This window comes from Somniosus microcephalus, chromosome 24, assembly GCF_052327205.1.
Source record: "Somniosus microcephalus isolate GS21.2 chromosome 24, FLI_Smic_1.0, whole genome shotgun sequence".
Classification (NCBI taxonomy): domain Eukaryota; kingdom Metazoa; phylum Chordata; class Chondrichthyes; order Squaliformes; family Somniosidae; genus Somniosus; species Somniosus microcephalus.
The window spans coordinates 62179977-62204288 of record NC_141010.1 but is presented as its reverse complement, the minus strand read 5'-3'; the positions used below and the strand labels follow the sequence as shown (position 1 = coordinate 62204288).

At 52.6% G+C, this 24312-nt stretch overlaps 1 protein-coding gene across 1 annotated transcript in view; it reads right to left on the bottom strand.

Annotated features, from left to right (window-relative positions):
* LOC147101509 (parathyroid hormone/parathyroid hormone-related peptide receptor-like) overlaps nucleotides 1-24312 on the bottom strand; it is a 169855-nt gene that overhangs the window by 92430 nt on the left and 53113 nt on the right. Inside the window, exons 2-3 of the mRNA XM_085966659.1 lie at nucleotides 4828-4933; nucleotides 4183-4296 (exon numbers count right to left, since the gene is read on the bottom strand). Of these exons, the coding sequence (XP_085822785.1) occupies nucleotides 4183-4296; nucleotides 4828-4892 (179 nt within the window). The 5' untranslated portion in view covers nucleotides 4893-4933. The remainder of the gene's footprint in view (nucleotides 1-4182; nucleotides 4297-4827; nucleotides 4934-24312) is intronic.

The window sequence follows — 24312 nt, the reverse complement described above, 5'->3', positions numbered from 1 at the left end:
ACCCCTTATTCTGAGACTGTGACCCCTGGTTCTAGACTCTCCAGCCAGGGGGAAACATCCTTTCTGCATCTACCCTGTCAAGCCCTGTAAGAATTTTGTATGTTTCGATGAGATCACCTCTCATTCTTCTAAACTCTGGAGAATATAGGCCTAGTCTACTCAATCTCTCCTCATAGGACAATCCCCCCAATCCCAGGAATCAGTCTGGTGAACCTTCGCTGCGCTCCCTCTATGGCAAGTATATCCTTCCTTAGGAAAGGAGACCAAAACTGTACACAGTACTCCAGGTGTGGTCTCACCAGGGCCCTATATAATTGCAGTAAGATGTCTTTACTGTTATATTCAAATCCTTTTGTAATAAAGGTCAACATACCATTTGCTTTCCATTTGCTTGCAGTACCTGCATGTTAATTTTCAGTGATTCGTGTACAAGGACACCCAGGTCCCTCTGAACACCAACATTTCCCAATCTCTCACCATTTAAAAAATACTCTGCTTTTCTATTTTTCCTACCAAAGTGGATAACTTCACATTTCTCCACATTGGCCCAGAAATTCGGGTCAGGGGCTTCTCGCGGGTGCAAGCCCCCGACCTGCACTTACCTTGCGCGCCGGCCATTGAGCTGTGGGCCCCCGTGGAATTCCGATCCTGGGCCTGGTCCAGCTGCCGGCGTGCAGTGCTTGCGTATCCCAGGGGTGCAGTTAGTTCGATGCGTCCCCTGGGATCACGTGGGATCATGGGGAGCCAATCGGAGCAGGGAATGCTCCATTCATAAGTCTGACAGGAAGAGCTGTCAAAACTTATAAATAATACGGCCCCAAACATCACTAAATCTTCAAATACATTTTTTAAAAATCACATTTTTTAAATAAACTATAAATTACATGAAATAACTATTTTAAACAATAATTTAAATTTTTGAAAAAAATAATTTTATTTTCTAATGGGGCTAAAAATAAACTTACCTTGCTTTAAAGTATTTAAAAATAATAAACCTGTGGAAAAAGTGTTTTAATTTTGATTAATTCACCACTTGCCTTGTAAAAAGCAGGCCTTGCGTCTGCTTTTTAAAAGTGTAACTCCTGGAGACTTACCCTCCCGGGAAAACCTGTAAAAAAAAACGAAGTTCGATGCGCACGCGCAGCCTCTCCCGCGTACGCGTTCAAACTCTGAACCCCTTCGTTCAGGGGAACGGAAGCGCCGGTTTCCCGCACATGCGCAGTGCATGCAGGAAACCGGCACTTCCATTGGGCCTACGGGTGAGTACCCCGTGCGTACTCACCCGTGGAGACCCGAATTTCTTCCATTTGCCATGTTCTTGCCTTCTCATTTAGCTTATCTATAACCTTTTGATGCCTCTTTACATCGTCCTCACAACTTACATTCCCACCTAGCTAGGTATCATCAGCAAACTTGGATATATTACATTTGGTCCCCTCATCCAAATCATTGACAAAGATTGTGAACAGCTGAGGCCCAATCACTGATCCTTGCGGTACCCCACTAATTACAGCCTGACAACCCAAAAATGACCTGTTTATTCCTACTCTCTGTTTTCTGTCTATTAACCAATCCTCAATCCATGCTAGTATATTACCCCCAATCCCATGAGCCCTAATTTTGTTCAATAACCTCTTGCATGGCACCTTATCGAATGCCTTCTGAAAATCCAAATACACCACATCCACTGGTTCCCCTTGATCTATTCTGCTTTTCTATTTTTCCTACCAAAGTGGATACCTTCACATTTCTCCACATTATATTCCATTTGCCACGTTGTTGCCCACCCACTTAGCTTGTTTATATACCATTGAAGCCTCTTTGCATCCACCTCACAACTTACATTCCCACCAGCTTTAAAAAAAACTCTAACAGTAAGACTCCTGATACAGTGAGACCCCGATACAGTGAGACTCCCGATACAGTGAGACCCCCGATACAGTGAGACCCCCGATACAGTGAGACTCCCGATACAGTGAGACACCCGATACAGTGAGACTCCCGATACAGTGAGACACCCGATACAGTGAGACCCTCGATACAGTGAGACCCCGATACAGTGAGACTCCCGATACAGTGAGACCCCCGATACAGTGAGACCCCCGATACAGTGAGACCCCCGATACAGTGAGACTCCCGATACAGTGAGACACCCGATACAGTGAGACACCCGATACAGTGAGACTCCCGATACAGTGAGACTCCCGATACAGTGAGACACCCGATACAGTGAGACACCCGATACAGTGAGACACCCGATACAGTGAGACCCCCGATACAGTGAGACCCCCGATACAGTGAGACTCCCGATACAGTGAGACTCCTGATACAGTGAGACTCCTGATACAGTGAGACTCCCGATACAGTGAGACTCCCGATAGTGAGTCTCCCGATACAGTGAGACTCCCGATACAGTGAGACCCCTGATACAGTGAGACTCCCGATACAGTGAGACTCCCGATACAGTGAGACTCCCGATACAGTGAGACCCCCGATACAGTGAGACTCCCGATACAGTGAGACTCCCGATACAGTGAGACCCCCGATACAGTGAGACTCCCGATACAGTGAGACTCCCGATACAGTGAGACCCCCGATACAGTGAGACTCCCGATACAGTGAGACTCCCGATACAGTGAGACTCCTGATACAGTGAGACCCCCATACAGAAAAACTGATAGTGAAACTGATAGTGAGACCCCAATACTGTAAAACTGATACAGTAAAACCCCCAATACAGTGAAACTGATACAGTGAAATCCCCGATACAGTGAAACTGATAGTGAAACTCCCGATACAATTAAACTCCCGATACAGTAAGACTCCTGCTACAGTGAGACCACGATTCAGTGAGGCTCTCAATTCAATGAAAGTCCCGATACAGTGAAAGTTCCGATACAATGAAACTGCTTGAGTGAAATGCCTGATACCGTGAAACTGATACAGTGAGACTCCAGGCACAGTGAGACTCAAGAAACAGTGTAACATCCGATACAGTGGAACTCCTGATACAGTGGAACACCCGATACGGTGAAAATCCCGTTACAGTGGAACTCCAATACAGTGAGATTCCTGATACATTGACAAAGATACAGTGAAACTCCTGATACAGCGGAACTGATAGTGAAACCCCTGATACAGTGAAAGTTCCTATACAGTGAAATCTTCCACACAGTGAAGTTGATACAGTAACACACTTGATACAGTGAAACTGGTACAGTGAGACTCCCGATACAGTGAAACCCCAATACAGAGAAACCCCGATACAGTGAAACTGATGCAGTGAGAGTCCCGATACAGTGAGGCTCCCGATACAGTGAAACCCCAACACAGAGAAACCCCTGATACAGTGAAACTGATACAGTGAGACCACCATTATAGTGAAACCCCCAATACAGTGAGATTCCTGATACAGTGCGACTCCCGCTACAGTGAGATTCCTGATATATTGAAATTGATACACTGAAACCCCTTATACAGCTAAAACTGATACAATGAAACGCCAGATACAGTCAAAGTCCCGATACAGTGAATCTCCCAATGCAGTGAGTCTCCCAATACAGGGAAACTCCCGATACAGTGAGGCTCCTGATACAGTGAAATGGATACAATGAGGCTCCAGATACAGTGAAACTGACAGTGAAACCCCCGATACAGTGAAACTCTTGACACAGTGAAACGGATACAGTGAAATCCCTGCTACTGTGAAACTGTGAAAGTGGTGATCGGGAGGGGGCCGAGAGGTGGCTAACAGTTGCCAGTGCTTTTAACGTGGAGCCGGGAGGAGCAGCATTGCTGTTCCTGATTCCACATTCAGGTAAATAGTTGTGCAAACTCATCTTTTTTTGGCGGCCTGCTGGCTGAGTTCAGGGTAATGCAGTTTCACAGTGGGGCCTCCAACCGCCGTTAGGCCTGTTATTCACAGGTGCATGGGTCTACCGCCTGTTTCAGGTGCGGGCCATGGATGCCTCTTTATTTGCTTATACCAACTAGGTGTGCAGTGCACTTCCAGCTTGTAATGAGCGTGCACTTCCTGCCCCCTATACTGAAGGCATAGGCGTCTGTTTAGTGGCTGAAAAACGTGCACAGTGGCATCAAATTTCTACACTAATAAATTACTTCTGAAGTGCAGTCACTGGTGTTAGGTAGACAATATTAATATATTAATGAGCATATTCTTACTTGAAGTAGCTGAGTATAGAGACAGCGCCTAAGAGAGAGACCAGGGAGATGGAGTACCCCACAGTGTACATCAAGTGGAGACGCTCAAACACTTCCTGTGGGGAAACAATCAAAGAAATAGGCAATCAACGTTCTCAGTCTGTGAGTCTGTCATTGGCCACACTCCCACACAATGTCTGGTTCAAGGTCCAGCCATCAGCCACGCTCCAATACAGGAGCAATGGGATCTGGCTCTGTACCCACCGAGTCCCACACAGCATGCAGCCAACAACTAGAAGCCAGGCCCTTCCTTGCAGGGGGTAAAAACTAAAGCTCCTGCTTTAGTTAGCAAACCCTGGTTTAGTTAGTAAATCTTGGAAAAGTTAGCAAACCCTGGTTTAGTTAGTAAATCTTGGAAAAGTTAGCAAACCCTGGTTTAGTTAGTAAATCCTGGTTAAGTTAGTACATTTTTTTTCTTGGTTAAGTTAATATATTCTGGTTTAGTTAGTAACGCTTGGTTAAGCTAGTAAATCCTAGTTAAGTTAGTAAATCCTAGTTTTGTTAGTAATTCTTAGTTAAGCTAGTAAATCCTAGTTTAGTTAGTAACTCTTGGTTAAGTTAGTAACTTGGTTGTTTTTTATGCTGTTTACCTTTTGGTGCCAGTGGTCAGGCATCAGGAACTTGGTGCACTCGGCGTAGTTTGCCCAGGTTCTGTTCATGCTGGGGACCATCTCCCAGTCCCCATGTACATTGCACTTGCGATAGGCGTGTCCTGTCAGAAGAAAGATAACATTTAACGTTATTGTACAGAGTTATTGATGCTGTTTCATGGCACTCAGATTCCAGCGGGCAACCTCCAGCAGCACCCACTGCCCCCGGAACAGCTCCTGGATCCACTGCCTCTCCACAACTGGCTCCAAACCTGGGCACTGGTTCCTGGACGTTCTAAGCTGACTCCTCACTGTCTACATCTCATCTCATCACAGGGCCTCAGACTTTAACTTTGGATATATCATCACCTCCCTGTCCTCTGTTTACAACCAGGACATCTCACTTCTAATCTCTGCCATGCCTGTATAACCTGAATTCCCTTTGTGTCCATTCATGTGCGCATTTTGGCTTCTGCTCCGGACCCAAGCCCATTAATTCTATCTCCCTTTTTCCTTCTCTGTTCTTGACCCCTCGGGCCCTTCCCTCCTTTTCCCTCCCCTTCCTGCCTCCTTTCATTTCTCCCTCTCGGGTACTTTCCTTCCCTAATCGCTACACCAACCCATCACTATTCCTCTGCCTTCCTGCTGCCATTCCAGGTTTGGTTCTCCCTTGAATAAGTCCACAGCCTCCATCCACGCCTCTCTTGTCATTCTCCAAAGGGCCCATTGAGGCACTCGTCATTGCCTGCTTACAATCAACACCCTAACTACCTCATCCTCCTCTCTCGCTGAGCTTCCTGCCCAGCTCGCCTGCTTGGGATTAACTTCACTAACCTCCTTGTCGTTCTGTCAATCCCACCCACCACTGCTGCCATGGTCTCTGCCAACGGATCGACCATCACCATCCCTTGCTACATTTCCCTTCAGAAAGCCTGTCCAGGTTGCTGGTCCCCCCATCCTCCAGAAACTTCAGCTCATCCAAAATACTGTTGTTCATATCCTATCCCGCGCGAAGTCCCATTCACCCATCACCCCTCTCCTTGCTGACCTGCACTGGCTCCCAGTCCACAACGCATCAAATTTAAAATTCTTGTCCTCATGTTTAAATCCCTTTATAGCCTTACCCCTCCCTATCTCTGTAACCTCCTCCAGCCTGCAACCCTCCACAAACTATCCGTTTCTCCAATTCTGGGTTCTTGTCCAACCCCACTCCCATTGCTCACAGTCAGTGAGACAGAAAGCGCGATAACAGTCAGTGTGAGCAGTAAGTGTGATTACAATCAGTGTGAGCACAATAAATGTGAGCACAGTGTGAGTACAGTCCATGTGAGCACAATTAGTGTGAGCACATTCAGGGTGAGTACAATCAGTGTGAGCACATTCAGTGTGAGTACAATCAATGTGAGCAGTCAGTGTGAGTACAATCAGTGTGAGTACAATCAGTGTGAGAAATTAGTGTGAGTACAGTCAGTGTGAGCACAGTCAGAGTGACCGCAGTCAGTGTGAGCACGGTCAATGTGAGCGGTCAGTGCAAGCAGTCAGTGTGAGCAGTCAGTGTGAGCACAGTCAGAGTGAGTGGTTGCTGTGAACAGTCAGAGTAATCGGTAGGTGTGAGCTGTCAGTGTGAGCAGTCAGTGTGAATGGTCAGTGTGAAAGGTCAGTGTGAATGGTCAGAGTGAGCGGTCAGTGTGAGCGGTCAGTGTGAGCGGTCAGTGTGAGCAGTCAGTGTGAGCAGTCAGTGTGAGCAGTCAGTGTGAACACTGTCAGTGTGAGCACAGGCAGGGTGAGCAGTCAGTGTGCACAGTCAGTGTGAGCGGTTAGTGTGAGCAGAGTCAGTGTGAGCGGTCAATGTGAGCACAGTCAGTGTGAGCAATCAGTGTGAGCACAGTCAATGTGAGCAGTCAGTGTGAGCGGTCAGTGTGAGTGGTCAGTGTGAAGAGTCAGTGTGAGCGGTCAGTGTGAGCACAGTCAGTGTGAGCACAGTCAGTGTGAGCACAGTCAGTGTGAGCAGTCAGTGTGAGTACAGTCAGTGTGAGTGGTCAGTGTGAGCGGTCAGTGTGAGCGGTCAGTGTGAGCGGTCAGTGTGAGCGGCCAGTGTGAGTGTCCAGTGTGAGCAGAGTCATTGTGACCACAGTCAGTGTGAGCACAGTCAATGTGAGCAGTAAGTGTGAGCAGTCAGTGTGAGCACAGTCAGTGTGTGCAGTCAGTGTGAGCGCAGTCAGTGTGAGCGCAGTCAGTGTGAGCAGTCAGTGTGAGCAATCAGTGTGAGCAGAGTCAGCGTGAGCAGTCAGTGTGAGCAGAGTCAGCGTGAGCAGTCAGTGTGTGCAGTCAGTGTGAGCACCGTCAGTGTGAGCACAGTCAATGTGAGCAGTCAGTGTGAGCGGTCAGTGTGAGCACCATCAGTGTGAGCGCAGTCAGTGTGAGCGCAGTCAGTGTGAGCACAGTCAGTGTGGGCAGTTAGTGTGAGCACAGTCATTGTGAGTGGTCAGTGTGAGCAGTCAGTGTGAGCGGTCAGAGTGAGGGGTCAGTGTGAGCACAGTCAGAGTGAGCAGTCAGTGTGAGCAGTCATTGTGAGCGGTTAGTGTGAGCGGTCAGTGTGAGCGGTCAGTGTGAGCGGTCAGTGTGAGCGGTCAGTGTGAGCAGTCAGTGTGAGCAGTCAGTGTGAGCAGTCAGTGTGAGCACAATCAGTGTGAGCTCAGTCAATGAGAGCAGTCAGTGTGAGCGGTCAGTGTGAGCAGTCAGTGTGAGCAGTCAGTGTGAGCGGTCAGTGTGAGCACAGTCAATGTGAGCAGTCAGTGTGAGCAGAGTCAGTGTGAGCACCATCAGTGTGAACGCAGTCAGTGTGAGCGCAGTCAGTGTGAGCGCAGTCAGTGTGAGCAGTCAGTGTGAGCACAGTCAGTGTGAGCGGTCAGTGTGAGCACAGTCGGTGTGAGCGGTCAGAGTGAGCACAGTCAGTGTGAGCGGTCAGTGTGAGCACAGTCGGTGTGAGCGGTCAGAGTGAGCAATCAGTGTGGGCAGTCAGTGTGAGCGGTCAGTGTGAGCGGTCAGAGTGAGTGGACAGTGTGTGTGGTCACTGTGAGCGCAGTCAGTGTGAGCGTTCAGTGTGAGCAGTCACTGTAAGCGGTCAGTGTGAATGGTCAGTGTGAGCGCAGTCAGTGTGAGCGGTCAGTGTGAACTGTCAGTGTGAGCAGTCAGTGTGAGCGGTCAATGTGTACGGTCAGTGCGAGCGGTCAGAGTGAGGGGTCAGTGTGACCACAGTCAGTGTGAGCAATCAGTGTGAGCACAGTCAATGTGAGCAGTAAGTGTGAGCGGTCAGTGTGAGCACAGTCAGTGTGAGCAGTCAGTGTGAGCACAGTCAGTGTGAGCACAGTCAGTGTGAGCAGTCAGTGTGAGCAGTCAGTGTGAGCAGTCAGTGTGAGCAGTCAGTGTGAGCACCGTCAGTATGAGCGGTCATTGTGAGCAGTCAGTGTGAGCACAGTCAGTGTGAGCAGACATTGTGAGCAGTCAGTGTGAGCAGTCAGTGTGAGCGGTCAGTGTGAGCAGTCAGTGTGAGCAGTCAGTGTGAGCTGTCAGTGTGAGCAGTCAGTGTGAGCAGTCAGCGTGAGCAGTCAGCGTGAGCACAGTCAGCGTGAGCAGTCAGCGTGAGCACAGTCAGTGTGAGCAGTCAGTGTGAGCAGTCAGTGTGAGCAGTCAGTGTGAGCAGTCAGTGTGAGCAGTCAGTTTGTGCAATCAGTGGGAGCACAGTCATTCTGAGTGGTCAGTGTGAGCAGTCAGTGCGAGCGGTCAGAGTGAGGGGTCAGTGTGAGCACAGTCAGAGTGAGCAGTCAGTGTGAGCAGTCACTGTGAGCGGTTAGTGTGAGCTCAGTCTGTGTGAGCAGTCAGTTTGAGCACAGTCAGTGTGAGCGGGCAGTGTTGAGCAGTCACTGTGAGAGGTTAGTGTGAAGAGTCAGTGTGAGCAGTCAGTGCGAGCACAGTCAGTGTGAGAAGTCAGTGTGAGCACAGTCAGTGTGAGCGGTCAGTGTGAGCACAGTCAGTGTGAGCGGTCAGTGTGAGCAAAGTCAGTGTGAGCAATCAGTGTGAGCAGTCAATGTGAGCAGTCAGTGTGAGCAGTCAGTATGAGCAGTCAGTGTGAGCAGTCAGTGTCAGCGGTCAGTGTGAGCGGCCAGTGTGAGTGGCCAGTGTGAGCAGAGTCAGTGTGACCACAGTCAGTGTGAGCACAGTCAATGAGAGCACAGTCAATGTGAGCAGTAAGTGTGAGCAGTCAGTGTGAGCGCAGTCAGTGTGAGCGCAGTCAGTGTGAGCAGTCAGTGTGAGCAGTCAGTGTGAGCACAGTCAGTGTGAGCAATCAGTGTGAGCAGAGTCAGCGTGAGCAGTCAGTGTGAGCGGTCAGTGTGAGCACCATCAGTGTGAGCGCAGTCAGTGTGAGCACAGTCAGTGTGGGCAGTTAGTGTGAGCACAGTCATTGTGAGTGGTCAGTGTGAGCAGTCAGTGTGAGCGGTCAGAGTGAGGGGTCAGTGTGAGCACAGTCAGAGTGAGCAGTCAGTGTGAGCAGTCATTGTGAGCGGTTAGTGTGAGCGGTCATTGTGAGTGGTCAGTGTGAGCGGTTAGTGTGAGCGGTCAGTGTGAGCGGTCAGTGTGAGCGGTCAGTGTGAGCGGTCAGTGTGAGCAGTCAGTGTGAGCAGTCAGTGTGAGCACAATCAGTGTGAGCTCAGTCAATGAGAGCAGTCAGTGTGAGCGGTCAGTGTGAGCAGTCAGTGTGAGCGGTCAGTGTGAGCACAGTCAATGTGAGCAGTCAGTGTGAGCAGAGTCAGTGTGAGCACCATCAGTGTGAACGCAGTCAGTGTGAGCACAGTCAGTGTGAGCGCAGTCAGTGTGAGCAGTCAGTGTGAGCACAGTCAGTGTGAGCGGTCAGTGTGAGCACAGTCGGTGTGAGCGGTCAGAGTGAGCACAGTCAGTGTGAGCGGTCAGTGTGAGCACAGTCGGTGTGAGCGGTCAGAGTGAGCAATCAGTGTGGGCAGTCAGTGTGAGCGGTCAGTGTGAGCGGTCAGAGTGAGTGGACAGTGTGTGTGGTCACTGTGAGCGCAGTCAGTGTGAGCGTTCAGTGTGAGCAGTCACTGTAAGCGGTCAGTGTGAATGGTCAGTGTGAGCGCAGTCAGTGTGAGCACAGTCAGTGTGGGCAGTTAGTGTGAGCACAGTCATTGTGAGTGGTCAGTGTGAGCAGTCAGTGTGAGCGGTCAGAGTGAGGGGTCAGTGTGAGCACAGTCAGAGTGAGCAGTCAGTGTGAGCAGTCATTGTGAGCGGTCAGTGTGAGCGGTCAGTGTGAGCAGTCAGTGTGAGCAGTCAGTGTGAGCAGTCAGTGTGAGCAGTCAGTGTGAGCACAGTCAGTGTGAGCAATCAGTGTGAGTTCAGTCAATGAGAGCAGTCAGTGTGAGCGGTCAGTGTGAGCAGTCAGTGTGAGCGGTCAGTGTGAGCACAGTCAATGTGAGCAGTCAGTGTGAGCAGAGTCAGTGTGAGCACCATCAGTGTGAACGCAGTCAGTGTGAGCGCAGTCAGTGTGAGCGCAGTCAGTGTGAGCGCAGTCAGTGTGAGCGCAGTCAGTGTGAGCAGTCAGTGTGAGCACAGTCAGTGTGAGCAGTCAGTGTGAGCACAGTCGGTGTGAGCGGTCAGCGTGAGCACAGTCAGTGTGGGCAGTCAGTGTGAGCGGTCAGTGTGAGCGGTCAGTGTGTGTGGTCACTGTGAGCGCAGTCAGTGTGAGCGTTCAGTGTGAGCAGTCACTGTAAGCGGTCAGTGTGAATGGTCAGTGTGAGCGCAGCCAGTGTGAGCACAGTCAGTGTGAGCGGTCAGTGTGAGCGGGCAGTGTGAGTGGTCAGTGTGAGCAATCAGTGTGAGTCAGTCAGTGTGAGCAGTCAGTGTGAGTGGTTAGTGTGAAGAGTCAGTGTGAGCAGTCAGTGTGAATGGTCAGTGCGAGCACAGTCAGTGTGAGAAGTCAGTGTGAGCACAGTCAGTGTGAGCGGTCAGTGGGAGCACAGTCAGTGTGAGCGGTCAGTGTGAGCAATCAGTGTGAGCAGTCAACGTGAGCAGTCAGTGTGAGCGGTCAGTGTGAGCGGTCAGTGTGAGCGGTCAGTGTGAGCGGCCAGTGTGAGCGGCCAGTGTGAGTGGCCAGTGTGAGCAGAGTCAGTGTGACCACAGTCAGTGTGAGCACAGTCAATGTGAGCAGTCAGTGTGAGCACAGTCAGTGTGAGCAGTCAGTGTGAGCAGTCAGTGTGAGCACAGTCAGTGTGAGCAATCAGTGTGAGCAGAGTCAGCGTGATCAGTCAGTGTGTGCAGTCAGTGTGAGCACCGTCAGTGTGAGCACAGTCAATGTGAGCAGTCAGTGTGAGCGGTCAGTGTGAGCACCATCAGTGTGAGTGCAGTCAGTGTGAGCACAGTCAGTGTGGGCAGTTAGTGTGAGCAGTCAGTGTGAATGGTCAGTGTGAAAGGTCAGTGTGAATGGTCAGAGTGAGCGGTCAGTGTGAGCGGTCAGTGTGAGCGGTCAGTGTGAGCGGTCAGTGTGAGCAGTCAGTGTGAGCAGTCAGTGTGAACACTGTCAGTGTGAGCACAGGCAGGGTGAGCAGTCAGTGTGCACAGTCAGTGTGAGCGGTTAGTGTGAGCAGAGTCAGTGTGAGCGGTCAATGTGAGCACAGTCAGTGTGAGCAATCAGTGTGAGCACAGTCAATGTGAGCAGTCAGTGTGAGCGGTCAGTGTGAGTGGTCAGTGTGAAGAGTCAGTGTGAGCGGTCAGTGTGAGCGGTCAGTGTGAGCACAGTCAGTGTGAGCACAGTCAGTGTGAGCACAGTCAGTGTGAGCAGTCAGTGTGAGTACAGTCAGTGTGAGTGGTCAGTGTGAGCAATCAGTGTGAGTCAGTCAGTGTGAGCAGTCAGTGTGAATGGTCAGTGTGAGCACAGTCAGTGTGAGAAGTCAGTGTGAGCACAGTCAGTGTGAGCGGTCAGTGTGAGCACAGTCAGTGTGAGCGGTCAGTGTGAGCAAAGTCAGTGTGAGCAATCAGTGTGAGCAGTCAATGTGAGCAGTCAATGTGAGCGGTCAGTGTGAGCGGTCAGTGTGAGCGGCCAGTGTGAGTGTCCAGTGTGAGCAGAGTCATTGTGACCACAGTCAGTGTGAGCACAGTCAATGTGAGCAGTAAGTGTGAGCAGTCAGTGTGAGCACAGTCAGTGTGTGCAGTCAGTGTGAGCGCAGTCAGTGTGAGCGCAGTCAGTGTGAGCAGTCAGTGTGAGCAGTCAGTGTGAGCACAGTCAGTGTGAGCAATCAGTGTGAGCAGAGTCAGCGTGAGCAGTCAGTGTGAGCAGAGTCAGCGTGAGCAGTCAGTGTGTGCAGTCAGTGTGAGCACCGTCAGTGTGAGCACAGTCAATGTGAGCAGTCAGTGTGAGCGGTCAGTGTGAGCACCATCAGTGTGAGCGCAGTCAGTGTGAGCACAGTCAGTGTGGGCAGTTAGTGTGAGCACAGTCATTGTGTGTGGTCACTGTGAGCGCAGTCAGTGTGAGCGTTCAGTGTGAGCAGTCACTGTAAGCGGTCAGTGTGAATGGTCAGTGTGAGCGCAGTCAGTGTGAGCACAGTCAGTGTGAGCGGTCAGTGTGAGCGGGCAGTGTGAGCGGGCAGTGTGAGCACAGTCAGTGTGAGCGGTCAGTGTGAACTGTCAGTGTGAGCCTTCAGTGTGAGCAGTCAGTGTGAGCGGTCAATGTGTACGGTCAGTGTGAGCGGTCAGAGTGAGGGGTCAGTGTGACCACAGTCAGTGTGAGCAATCAGTGTGAGCACAGTCAATGTGAGCAGTAAGTGTGAGCGGTCAGTGTGAGCACAGTCAGTGTGAGCAGTCAGTGTGAGCACAGTCAGTGTGAGCACAGTCAGTGTGAGCAGTCAGTGTGAGCGGTCAGAGTGAGGGGTCAGTGTGAGCACAGTCAGAGTGAGCAGTCAGTGTGAGCAGTCATTGTGAGCGGTTAGTGTGAGCGGTCAGTGTGAGCGGTCAGTGTGAGCGGTCAGTGTGAGCAGTCAGTGTGAGCACAATCAGTGTGAGCTCAGTCAATGAGAGCAGTCAGTGTGAGCGGTCAGTGTGAGCAGTCAGTGTGAGCAGTCAGTGTGAGCGGTCAGTGTGAGCACAGTCAATGTGAGCAGTCAGTGTGAGCAGAGGCAGTGTGAGCACCGTCAGTGTGAACGCAGTCAGTGTGAGCGCAGTCAGTGTGAGCGCAGTCAGTGTGAGCAGTCAGTGTGAGCACAGTCAGTGTGAGCGGTCAGTGTGAGCACAGTCAATGTGAGCAGTCAGTGTGAGCAGAGGCAGTGTGAGCACCGTCAGTGTGAACGCAGTCAGTGTGAGCGCAGTCAGTGTGAGCGCAGTCAGTGTGAGCAGTCAGTGTGAGCACAGTCAGTGTGAGCGGTCAGTGTGAGCGGTCAGTGTGAGCACAGTCGGTGTGAGCGGTCAGAGTGAGCACAGTCAGTGTGAGCGGTCAGTGTGAGCACAGTCGGTGTGAGCGGTCAGAGTGAGCAATCGGTGTGGGCAGTCAGTGTGAGCGGTCAGTGTGAGCGGTCAGAGTGAGTGGACAGTGTGTGTGGTCACTGTGAGCGCAGTCAGTGTGAGCGTTCAGTGTGAGCAGTCACTGTAAGCGGTCAGTGTGAATGGTCAGTGTGAGCGCAGTCAGTGTGAGCACAGTCAGTGTGAGCGGGCAGTGTGAGCACAGTCAGTGTGAGCGGTCAGTGTGAACTGTCAGTGTGAGCCTTCAGTGTGAGCAGTCAGTGTGAGCGGTCAATGTGTACGGTCAGTGTGAGCGGTCAGAGTGAGGGGTCAGTGTGACCACAGTCAGTGTGAGCAATCAGTGTGAGCACAGTCAATGTGAGCAGTAAGTGTGAGCGGTCAGTGTGAGCACAGTCAGTGTGAGCAGTCAGTGTGAGCACAGTCAGTGTGAGCACAGTCAGTGTGAGCAGTCAGTGTGAGCAGTCAGTGTGAGCAGTCAGTGTGAGCAGTCAGTGTGAGCAGTCAGTGTGAGCAGTCAGTGTGAGCACCGTCAGTATGAGCGGTCAGTGTGAGCACAGTCAGTGTGAGCAGACATTGTGAGCAGTCAGTGTGAGCAGTCAGTGTGAGCAGTCAGTGTGAGCTGTCAGTGTGAGCAGTCAGTGTGAGCAGTCAGTGTGAGCAGTCAGTGTGAGCAGTCAGCGTGAGCACAGTCAGCGTGAGCAGTCAGCGTGAGCACAGTCAGTGTGAGCAGTCAGTGTGAGCAGTCAGTGTGAGCAGTCAGTGTGAGCAGTCAGTGTGAGCAGTCAGTTTGTGCAATCAGTGGGAGCACAGTCATTCTGAGTGGTCAGTGTGAGCAGTCAGTGCGAGCGGTCAGAGTGAGGGGTCAGTGTGAGCACAGTCAGAGTGAGCAGTCAGTGTGTGCAGACACTGTGAGCGGTTAGTGTGAGCTCAGTCTGTGTGAGCAGTCAGTTTGAGCACAGTCAGTGTGAGCGGGCAGTGTTGAGCAGTCACTGTGAGTGGTTAGTGTGAAGAGTCAGTGTGAGCAGTCAGTGCGAGCACAGTCAGTGTGAGAAGTCAGTGTGAGCACAGTCAGTGTGAGCGGTCAGTGTGAGCACAGTCAGTGTGAGCGGTCAGTGTGAGCAAAGTCAGTGTGAGCAATCAGTGTGAGCAGTCAGTGTGAGCGGTCAGTGTGAGCGGTCAGTGTGAGCGGCCAGTGTGAGTGGCCAGTGTGAGCAGAGTCAGTGTGACCACAGTCAGTGTGAGCACAGTCAATGTGAGCAGTAAGTGTGAGCAGTCAGTGTGAGCACAGTCAGTGTGAGTGGTCAGTGTGAGCAGTCAGTGTGAGCAGTCAGTGTGAGTGGTCAGTGTGAGCACAGTCAGTGTGAGTGGTCAGTGTGAGCAGAGTCAGTGTGAGCTGTCAGTGTGAATGGTCAGTGTGAGCACAGTCAGTGTGAGCGGTCAGTGTGAGCGGCCAGTGTGAGTGGCCAGTGTGAGCAGAGTCAGTGTGACCACAGTCAGTGTGAGCACAGTCAATGTGAGCAGTAAGTGTGAGCAGTCAGTGTGAGCACAGTCAGTGTGAGCAGTCAGTGTGAGCAGTCAGTGTGAGCACAGTCAGTGTGAGCAATCAGTGTGAGCAGAGTCAGCGTGATCAGTCAGTGTGTGCAGTCAGTGTGAGCACCGTCAGTGTGAGCACAGTCAATGTGAGCAGTCAGTGTGAGCGGTCAGTGTGAGCACCATCAGTGTGAGTGCAGTCAGTGTGAGCACAGTCAGTGTGGGCAGTTAGTGTGAGCAGTCAGTGTGAATGGTCAGTGTGAAAGGTCAGTGTGAATGGTCAGAGTGAGCGGTCAGTGTGAGCGGTCAGTGTGAGCGGTCAGTGTGAGCAGTCAGTGTGAGCAGTCAGTGTGAACACTGTCAGTGTGAGCACAGGCAGGGTGAGCAGTCAGTGTGCACAGTCAGTGTGAGCGGTTAGTGTGAGCAGAGTCAGTGTGAGCGGTCAATGTGAGCACAGTCAGTGTGAGCAATCAGTGTGAGCACAGTCAATGTGAGCAGTCAGTGTGAGCGGTCAGTGTGAGTGGTCAGTGTGAAGAGTCAGTGTGAGCGGTCAGTGTGAGCGGTCAGTGTGAGCACAGTCAGTGTGAGCACAGTCAGTGTGAGCACAGTCAGTGTGAGCAGTCAGTGTGAGTACAGTCAGTGTGAGTGGTCAGTGTGAGCAATCAGTGTGAGGCAGTCAGTGTGAATGGTCAGTGTGAGCACAGTCAGTGTGAGAAGTCAGTGTGAGCACAGTCAGTGTGAGCGGTCAGTGTGAGCACAGTCAGTGTGAGCGGTCAGTGTGAGCAAAGTCAGTGTGAGCAATCAGTGTGAGCAGTCAATGTGAGCGGTCAGTGTGAGCGGTCAGTGTGAGCGGTCAGTGTGAGCGGCCAGTGTGAGCGGCCAGTGTGAGCAGAGTCATTGTGACCACAGTCAGTGTGAGCACAGTCAATGTGAGCAGTAAGTGTGAGCAGTCAGTGTGAGCACAGTCAGTGTGTGCAGTCAGTGTGAGCGCAGTCAGTGTGAGCGCAGTCAGTGTGAGCAGTCAGTGTGAGCAGTCAGTGTGAGCACAGTCAGTGTGAGCAATCAGTGTGAGCAGAGTCAGCATGAGCAGTCAGTGTGAGCAGAGTCAGCGTGAGCAGTCAGTGTGTGCAGTCAGTGTGAGCACCGTCAGTGTGAGCACAGTCAATGTGAGCAGTCAGTGTGAGCGGTCAGTGTGAGCACCATCAGTGTGAGCGCAGTCAGTGTGAGCACAGTCAGTGTGGGCAGTTAGTGTGAGCACAGTCATTGTGAGTGGTCAGTGTGAGCAGTCAGTGTGAGCGGTCAGAGTGAGGGGTCAGTGTGAGCACAGTCAGAGTGAGCAGTCAGTGTGAGCAGTCATTGTGAGCGGTTAGTGTGAGCGGTCAGTGTGAGCGGTCAGTGTGAGCGGTCAGTGTGAGCGGTCAGTGTGAGCAGTCAGTGTGAGCACAATCAGTGTGAGCTCAGTCAATGAGAGCAGTCAGTGTGAGCGGTCAGTGTGAGCAGTCAGTGTGAGCAGTCAGTGTGAGCGGTCAGTGTGAGCACAGTCAATGTGAGCAGTCAGTGTGAGCAGAGTCAGTGTGAGCACCGTCAGTGTGAACGCAGTCAGTGTGAGCGCAGTCAGTGTGAGCGCAGTCAGTGTGAGCAGTCAGTGTGAGCACAGTCAGTGTGAGCGGTCAGTGTGAGCGGTCAGTGTGAGCACAGTCGGTGTGAGCGGTCAGAGTGAGCACAGTCAGTGTGAGCGGTCAGTGTGAGCACAGTCGGTGTGAGCGGTCAGAGTGAGCAATCAGTGTGGGCAGTCAGTGTGAGCGGTCAGTGTGAGCGGTCAGAGTGAGTGGACAGTGTGTGTGGTCACTGTGAGCGCAGTCAGTGTGAGCGTTCAGTGTGAGCAGTCACTGTAAGCGGTCAGTGTGAATGGTCAGTGTGAGCGCAGTCAGTGTGAGCACAGTCAGTGTGAGCGGTCAGTGTGAGCGGGCAGTGTGAGCGGGCAGTGTGAGCACAGTCAGTGTGAGCGGTCAGTGTGAACTGTCAGTGTGAGCCTTCAGTGTGAGCAGTCAGTGTGAGCGGTCAATGTGTACGGTCAGTGTGAGCGGTCAGAGTGAGGGGTCAGTGTGACCACAGTCAGTGTGAGCAATCAGTGTGAGCACAGTCAATGTGAGCAGTAAGTGTGAGCGGTCAGTGTGAGCACAGTCAGTGTGAGCAGTCAGTGTGAGCACAGTCAGTGTGAGCACAGTCAGTGTGAGCAGTCAGTGTGAGCAGTCAGTGTGAGCAGTCAGTGTGAGCAGTCAGTGTGAGCAGTCAGTGTGAGCAGTCAGTGTGAGCACCGTCAGTATGAGCGGTCAGTGTGAGCACAGTCAGTGTGAGCAGACATTGTGAGCAGTCAGTGTGAGCAGTCAGTGTGAGCAGTCAGTGTGAGCAGTCAGTGTGAGCTGTCAGTGTGAGCAGTCAGTGTGAGCAGTCAGTGTGAGCAGTCAGTGTGAGCAGTCAGCGTGAGCACAGTCAGCGTGAGCAGTCAGCGTGAGCACAGTCAGTGTGAGCAGTCAGTGTGAGCAGTCAGTGTGAGCAGTCAGTGTGAGCAGTCAGTGTGAGCAGTCAGTTTGTGCAATCAGTGGGAGCACAGTCATTCTGAGTGGTCAGTGTGAGCAGTCAGTGCGAGCGGTCAGAGTGAGGGGTCAGTGTGAGCACAGTCAGAGTGAGCAGTCAGTGTGTGCAGACACTGTGAGCGGTTAGTGTGAGCTCAGTCTGTGTGAGCAGTCAGTTTGAGCACAGTCAGTGTGAGCGGGCAGTGTTGAGCAGTCACTGTGAGTGGTTAGTGTGAAGAGTCAGTGTGAGCAGTCAGTGCGAGCACAGTCAGTGTGAGAAGTCAGTGTGAGCACAGTCAGTGTGAGCGGTCAGTGTGAGCAAAGTCAGTGTGAGCAATCAGTGTGAGCAGTCAGTGTGAGCGGTCAGTGTGAGCGGTCAGTGTGAGCGGCCAGTGTGAGTGGCCAGTGTGAGCAGAGTCAGTGTGACCACAGTCAATGTGAGCAGTAAGTGTGAGCAGTCAGTGTGAGCACAGTCAGTGTGTGCAGTCAGTGTGAGCGCAGTCAGTGTGAGCGCAGTCAGTGTGAGCAGTCAGTGTGAGCAGGCAGTGTGAGCACAGTCAGTGTGAGCAATCAGTGTGAGCAGAGTCAGCGTGAGCAGTCAGTGTGTGCAGTCAGTGTGAGCACCGTCAGTGTGAGCACAGTCAATGTGAGCAGTCAGTGTGAGCGGTCAGTGTGAGCACCATCAGTGTGAGCGCAGTCAGTGTGAGCACAGTCAGTGTGGGCAGTTAGTGTGAGCACAGTCATTGTGAGTGGTCAGTGTGAGCAGTCAGTGTGAGCAGTCAGTGTGAGCGGTCAGAGTGAGGGGTCAGTGTGAGCACAGTCAGAGTGAGCAGTCAGTGTGAGCAGTCATTGTGAGCGGTTAGTGTGAGCGGTCAGTGTGAGCAGTCAGTGTGAGCAGTCAGTGTGAGCACAGTCAGTGTGAGCAATCAGTGTGAGCTCAGTCAATGAGAGCAGTCAGTGTGAGCGGTCAGTGTGAGCAGTCAGTGTGAGCGGTCAGTGTGAGCACAGTCAATGTGAGCAGTCAGTGTGAGCAGAGTCAGTGTGAGCACCATCAGTGTGAGCACAGTCAGTGTGAGCGCAGTCAGTGTGAGCGCAGTCAGTGTGAGCGCAGTCAGTGTGAGCAGTCAGTGTGAGCAGTCAGTGTGAGCACAGTCAGTGTGAGCGGTCAGTGTGAGCACAGTCGGTGTGAGCGGTCAGCGTGAGCACAGTCAGTGTGGGCAGTCAGTGTGAGCGGTCAGTGTGAGCGGACAGTGTGTGTGGTCACTGTGAGCGCAGTCAGTGTGAGCGTTCAGTGTGAGCAGTCACTGTAAGCGGTCAGTGTGAATGGTCAGTGTGAGCGCAGTCAGTGTGAGCACAGTCAGTGTGAGCGGTCAGTGTGAGCGGGCAGTGTGAGTGGTCAGTGTGAGCAATCAGTGTGAGTCAGTCAGTGTGAGCAGTCAGTGTGAGTGGTTAGTGTGAAGAGTCAGTGTGAGCAGTCAGTGTGAATGGTCAGTGCGAGCACAGTCAGTGTGAGAAGTCAGTGTGAGCACAGTCAGTGTGAGCGGTCAGTGGGAGCACAGTCAGTGTGAGCGGTCAGTGTGAGCAAAGTCAGTGTGAGCAATCAGTGTGAGCAGTCAACGTGAGCAGTCAGTGTGAGCGGTCAGTGTGAGCGGTCAGTGTGAGCGGTCAGTGTGAGCGGCCAGTGTGAGTGGCCAGTGTGAGCAGAGTCAGTGTGACCACAGTCAGTGTGAGCACAGTCAATGTGAGCAGTAAGTGTGAGCAGTCAGTGGGAGCACAGTCAGTGTGTGCAGTCAGTGTGAGCGCAGTCAGTGTGAGCGCAGTCAGTGTGAGCAGTCAGTGTGAGCAGTCAGTGTGAGCACAGTCAGTGTGAGCAATCAGTGTGAGCAGAGTCAGCGTGAGCAGTCAGTGTGTGCAGTCAGTGTGAGCACCGTCAGTGTGAGCACAGTCAATGTGAGCAGTCAGTGTGAGCGGTCAGTGTGAGCACCATCAGTGTGAGCGCAGTCAGTGTGAGCACAGTCAGTGTGGGCAGTTAGTGTGAGCACAGTCATTGTGAGTGGTCAGTGTGAGCAGTCAGTGTGAGCGGTCAGAGTGAGGGGTCAGTGTGAGCACAGTCAGAGTGAGCAGTCAGTGTGAGCAGTCATTGTGAGCGGTTAGTGTGAGCGGTCAGTGTGAGCAGTCAGTGTGAGCAGTCAGTGTGAGCACAGTCAGTGTGAGCAATCAGTGTGAGCACAGTCAATGAGAGCAGTCAGTGTGAGCGGTCAGTGTGAGCAGTCAGTGTGAGCGGTCAGTGTGAGCACAGTCAATGTGAGCAGTCAGTGTGAGCAGAGTCAGTGTGAGCACCATCAGTGTGAACGCAGTCAGTGTGAGCGCAGTCAGTGTGAGCGCAGTCAGTGTGAGCAGTCAGTGTGAGCACAGTCAGTGTGAGCGGTCAGTGTGAGCACAGTCGGTGTGAGCGGTCAGAGTGAGCAGTCACTGTAAGCGGTCAGTGTGAATGGTCAGTGTGAGCGCAGTCAGTGTGAGCACAGTCAGTGTGAGCGGGCAGTGTGAGCGGGCAGTGTGAGCGGGCAGTGTGAGCACAGTCAGTGTGAGCGGTCAGTGTGAACTGTCAGTGCGAGCGGTCAGTGCGAGCAGTCAGTGTGTGCCTTCAGTGTGAGCAGTCAGTGTGAGCGGTCAATGTGTACGGTCAGTGTGAGCGGTCAGAGTGAGGGGTCAGTGTGACCACAGTCAGTGTGAGCAATCAGTGTGAGCACAGTCAATGTGAGCAGTAAGTGTGAGCGGTCAGTGTGAGCAGTCAGTGTGAGCAGTCAGTGTGAGCAGTCAGTGTGAGCACCGTCAGTGTGAGCAGTCATTGTGAGCAGTCAGTGTGAGCACAGTCAGTGTGAGCAGACATTGTGAGCGGTCAGTGTGAGCGGTCAGTGTGAGCGGTCAGTGTGAGCGGTCAGTGTGAGCAGTCAGTGTGAGCAGTCAGTGTGAGCAGTCAGTGTGAGCAGTCAGCATGAGCACAGTCAGCGTGAGCAGTCAGCGTGAGCACAGTCAGTGTGAGCAGTCAGTGTGAGCAGTCAGTGTGAGCAGTCAGTGTGAGCAGTCAGTGCGAGCAGTCAGTGCGAGCAGTCAGTGTGAGCAGTCAGTTTGAGCCGTCAGTGTGTGCAGTCAGTGTGAGCACCGTCAGTGTGAGCAGTCAGTGTGAGCACAGTCAGTGTGTGCAATCAGTGGGAGCACAGTCATTGTGAGTGGTCAGTGTGAGCAGTCAGTGCGAGCGGTCAGAGTGAGGGGTCAGTGTGAGCACAGTCAGAGTGAGCAGTCAGTGTGAGCAGTCACTGTGAGCGGTTAGTGTGAGCTCAGTCTGTGTGAGCAGTCAGTTTGAGCACAGTCAGTGTGAGCGGGCAGTGTTGAGCAGTCAGTGTGAGCGGTCAGTGTGAGCAGTCAGTGTGAGCAGTCAGTGTGAGCGGTCAGTGTGAGCAGTCAGTGTGAGCACAGTCAGTGTGAGCACCATCAGTCTCAGCACAGTTAGTGTGAGCACAGTCAGAGTGAGGTGTCAGTGTGAGCACATTCAGAGTGAGCGGTCAGTGTGAGCAGTCACTGTGAGCAGTCACTGTGAGCAGTCACTGTGAGCGGTCAGTGTGAGCTCAGTCAGTTTGAGCACAGTCAGTGTGAGCAGTCAGAGATGAGCAGTCAGTGTGAGCAGAGTCAGTGTGAGCGGTCAGTGTGAGCACAGTCAGTGTGAGCGGTCAGAGTGAGCAATCAGTGTGGGCAGTCAGTGTGAGCGGTCAGAGTGAGCACAGTCAGTGTGAGCAGTCAGTGTGAGCGGTCAGTGTGAGCGGTCAGTGTGAGTGGACAGTGTGTGTGGTCAGTGTGAGCACAGTCAGTGAGAGCGTTCAGTGTGAGCAGTCACTGTGAGCGGTCAGTGTGAATGGTCAGTGTGAGCACAGTCAGTGTGAGCGGGCAGTGTGAGCGGGCAGTGTGAGCACAGTCAGTGTGAGCACAGTCAGTGTAAGCACAGTCAGTGTGAGCGGTCAGAGTGTGTGGACAGTGTGAGCGGTCAGTGTGAACTGTCAGTGTGAGCGGTCAGTGTGAGGAGTCAGTGTGAGGAGTCAGTGTGAGCCTTCAGTGTGAGCAGTCAGTGTCAGCGGTCAATGTGTACGGTCAGTGTGAGCGGTCAGAGTGAGGGGTCAGTGTGAGCAGTCAGTGTGAGCAGTCAGTGTGAGCAGAGAAAGTGTGAGCGCAGTCAGTGTGAGCGCAGTCAGTGTGAGCACAGTCAGTGTGAGCACAGTCAGTGTGAGTGGTCAGTGTGAGCAAAGTCAGTGTGAGCAGTCAGTGTGAGCACAGTGAGTGTGAGCAATCAGTGTGAGCACAGTCAATGTGAGCAGTCAGTGTGAGCGGTCAGTGTGAGCAATCAGTGTGAGCAATCAGTGTGAGCGGTCAGTGTGAGCACAGTCAATGTGAGCAGTCAGTGTGAGCAGAGTCAGTGTGAGCACCATCAGTGTGAACGCAGTCAGTGTAAGCGCAGTCAGTGTGAGCGCAGTCAGTGTGAGCACAGTCAGTGTGAGCGGTCAGTGTGAGCGGTCAGAGTGAGGGGTCAGTGTGAGCACAGTCAGTGTGAGCAGTCAGTGTGAGCGGTCAGTGTGAGCGGTCAGTGTGAGTGGACAGTGTGTGTGGTCAGTGTGAGCACAGTCAGTGAGAGCGTTCAGTGTGAGCAGTCACTGTGAGCGATCAGTGTGAATGGTCAGTGTGAGCACAGTCAGTGTGAGCACAGTCAGTGTGAGCGGGCAGTGTGAGCGGGCAGTGTGAGCGGGCAGTGTGAGCACAGTCAGTGTGAGCACAGTCAGTGTAAGCACAGTCAGTGTGAGCGGTCAGTGTGTGTGGACAGTGTGAGCGGTCAGTGTGAACTGTCAGTGTGAGCGGTCAGTGTGAGGAGTCAGTGTGAGGAGTCAGTGTGAGCCTTCAGTGTGAGCAGTCAGTGTCAGCGGTCAATGTGTACGGTCAGTGTGAGCAGTCAGTTTGAGCACAGTCAGTGTGAGCAGTCAGTGTGAGCAGTCAGTGTGAGCAGTCAGTGTGAGCAGTCAGTGTGAGCAGTCAGTGTGAGCAGTCAGTGTGAGCAGTCAGTGTGAGCAAAGTCAGTGTGAGCGGTCAGAGTGAGCAATCAGTGTGGGCAGTCAGTGTGGGCAGTCAGTGTGAGTGGTCAGAGTGAGCACAGTCAGTGTGAGCGGTCAGTGTGAGCAGTCAGTGTGAGCAGTCAGTGTGAGTGGACAGTGTGAGTGGTCAGTGTGAGCACAGTCAGTGTGAGCACAGTCAGTGTGAATGGTCAGTGTGAGCAGACAGTGTGAACGCAGTCCGTGTGAGCAGTCAGTGTGAGCAGGCAGTGTGAGCAGTCAGTATGAGCACAATCAATGTGAGCAGTCAGTGTTGAGCAGTCAGTGTGAGCTCGGTCAGTGTGAGCAGTCAGTGTGAGCGGTCAGAGTGAGCAATCAGTGTGGGCAGTCAGTGTGAGCGGTCAGAGTGAGCACAGTCAGTGTGAGCGGTCAGTGTGAGCGGTCAGTGTGAGTGGTCAGTGTGAGCGCAGTCAGTGTGAGCGTTCAGTGTGAGCAGTCACTGTGAGCGGTCAGTGTGAATGGTCAGTGTGAGCACAGTCAGTGTGAGCGGGCAGTGTGAGCTGGCAGTGTGAGCACAGTTAGTGTGAGCACAGTCAGTGTGAGCACAGTCAGTGTGAGCACAGTCAGTGTGAGCGGGCAGTGTGAGCAGTCAGTGTGAGTGGTCAATGTGCACGGTCAGCGTGAATTGTCATTGTGAGAGGTCAGTGTGAGCAGTCAGTGTGAGCAGTCAGTGTGAGCCTTCAGTGTGAGCGGTCAGTGTGAGCACAGTCAATGTGAGCAGTCAGTGTGAGCAGAGTCAGTGTGAGTACCATCAGTGTGAGCGCAGTCAGTGTGAGGACAGTCAGTGTGAGCGGTCAGTGTGAGTAGTCAGTGTGAGTGGTCAGTGTGAGCAAAGTCAGTGTGAGCAGTCAGTGTGAGCACAGTCAGTGTGAGCAATCAGTGTGAGCACAGTCAATGTGAGCAGTCAGTGTGAGCAGTCAGTGTGAGCAGTCAGTGTGAGCACAGTCAAAGTGAGCAGTCAGTGTGAGCAGAGTCAGTGTGAGCACCATCAGTGTGAACGCAGTCATTGTGAGTGCAGTCAGTGTGAGCGGTCAGTGTGAGCGTTCAGAGTGAGGGGTCAGTGTGAGCACAGTCAGTGTTATCAGTCAGTGTGAGCAGTCAGGGTGAGCAGTCAGTGTGAGCGGTGAGTGTGAGCAATCAGTGTGAGCAGTCAGTGTGATTGGTCTGTGTGAGCAAAGTCAGTGTGAGCACAGTCATTGTGAGCACAGTCAGTGTGAGCATAGTCAGTGTGAGCACAGTCAGTGTGAGCGGTCAGTGTGAGCAGTCAGTGTGAGCGGTCAGAGTGAGGAGTCAGTGTGAGCACATTCAGAGTGATTGGTCAGTGTGAGCAGTCACTGTGAGCGGTCAGTGTGAGCTCAGTCAGTGTGAGCAGTCAGTTTGAACACAGTCATTGTGAGCAGTCAGTGTTGAGCAGTCAGTGTGAGCAGTCAGTGTGTGCAGAGTCAGTTTGAGCACAGTCAGTGTGAGCGGTCAGTGTGAGCAGTCAGTGTGAGCACAGTCAGTGTGAGCGGTCAGAGTGAGCAATCAGTGTGGGCAGTCAGTGTGAGCACAGTCAATGCGAGCGGTCAGTGTGAGCGGTCAGTGTGAGAGGACAGTGTGTGTGGTCAGTGTGAGCGCAGTCAGTGTGAGCGTTCATTGTTAGCAGTCACTGTGAGCAGTCAGTGTGAATGGTAAGTGTGAATGGTCAGTGTGAGCACAGTCAGTGTGAGCAGTCAGTGTGAGCAGTCA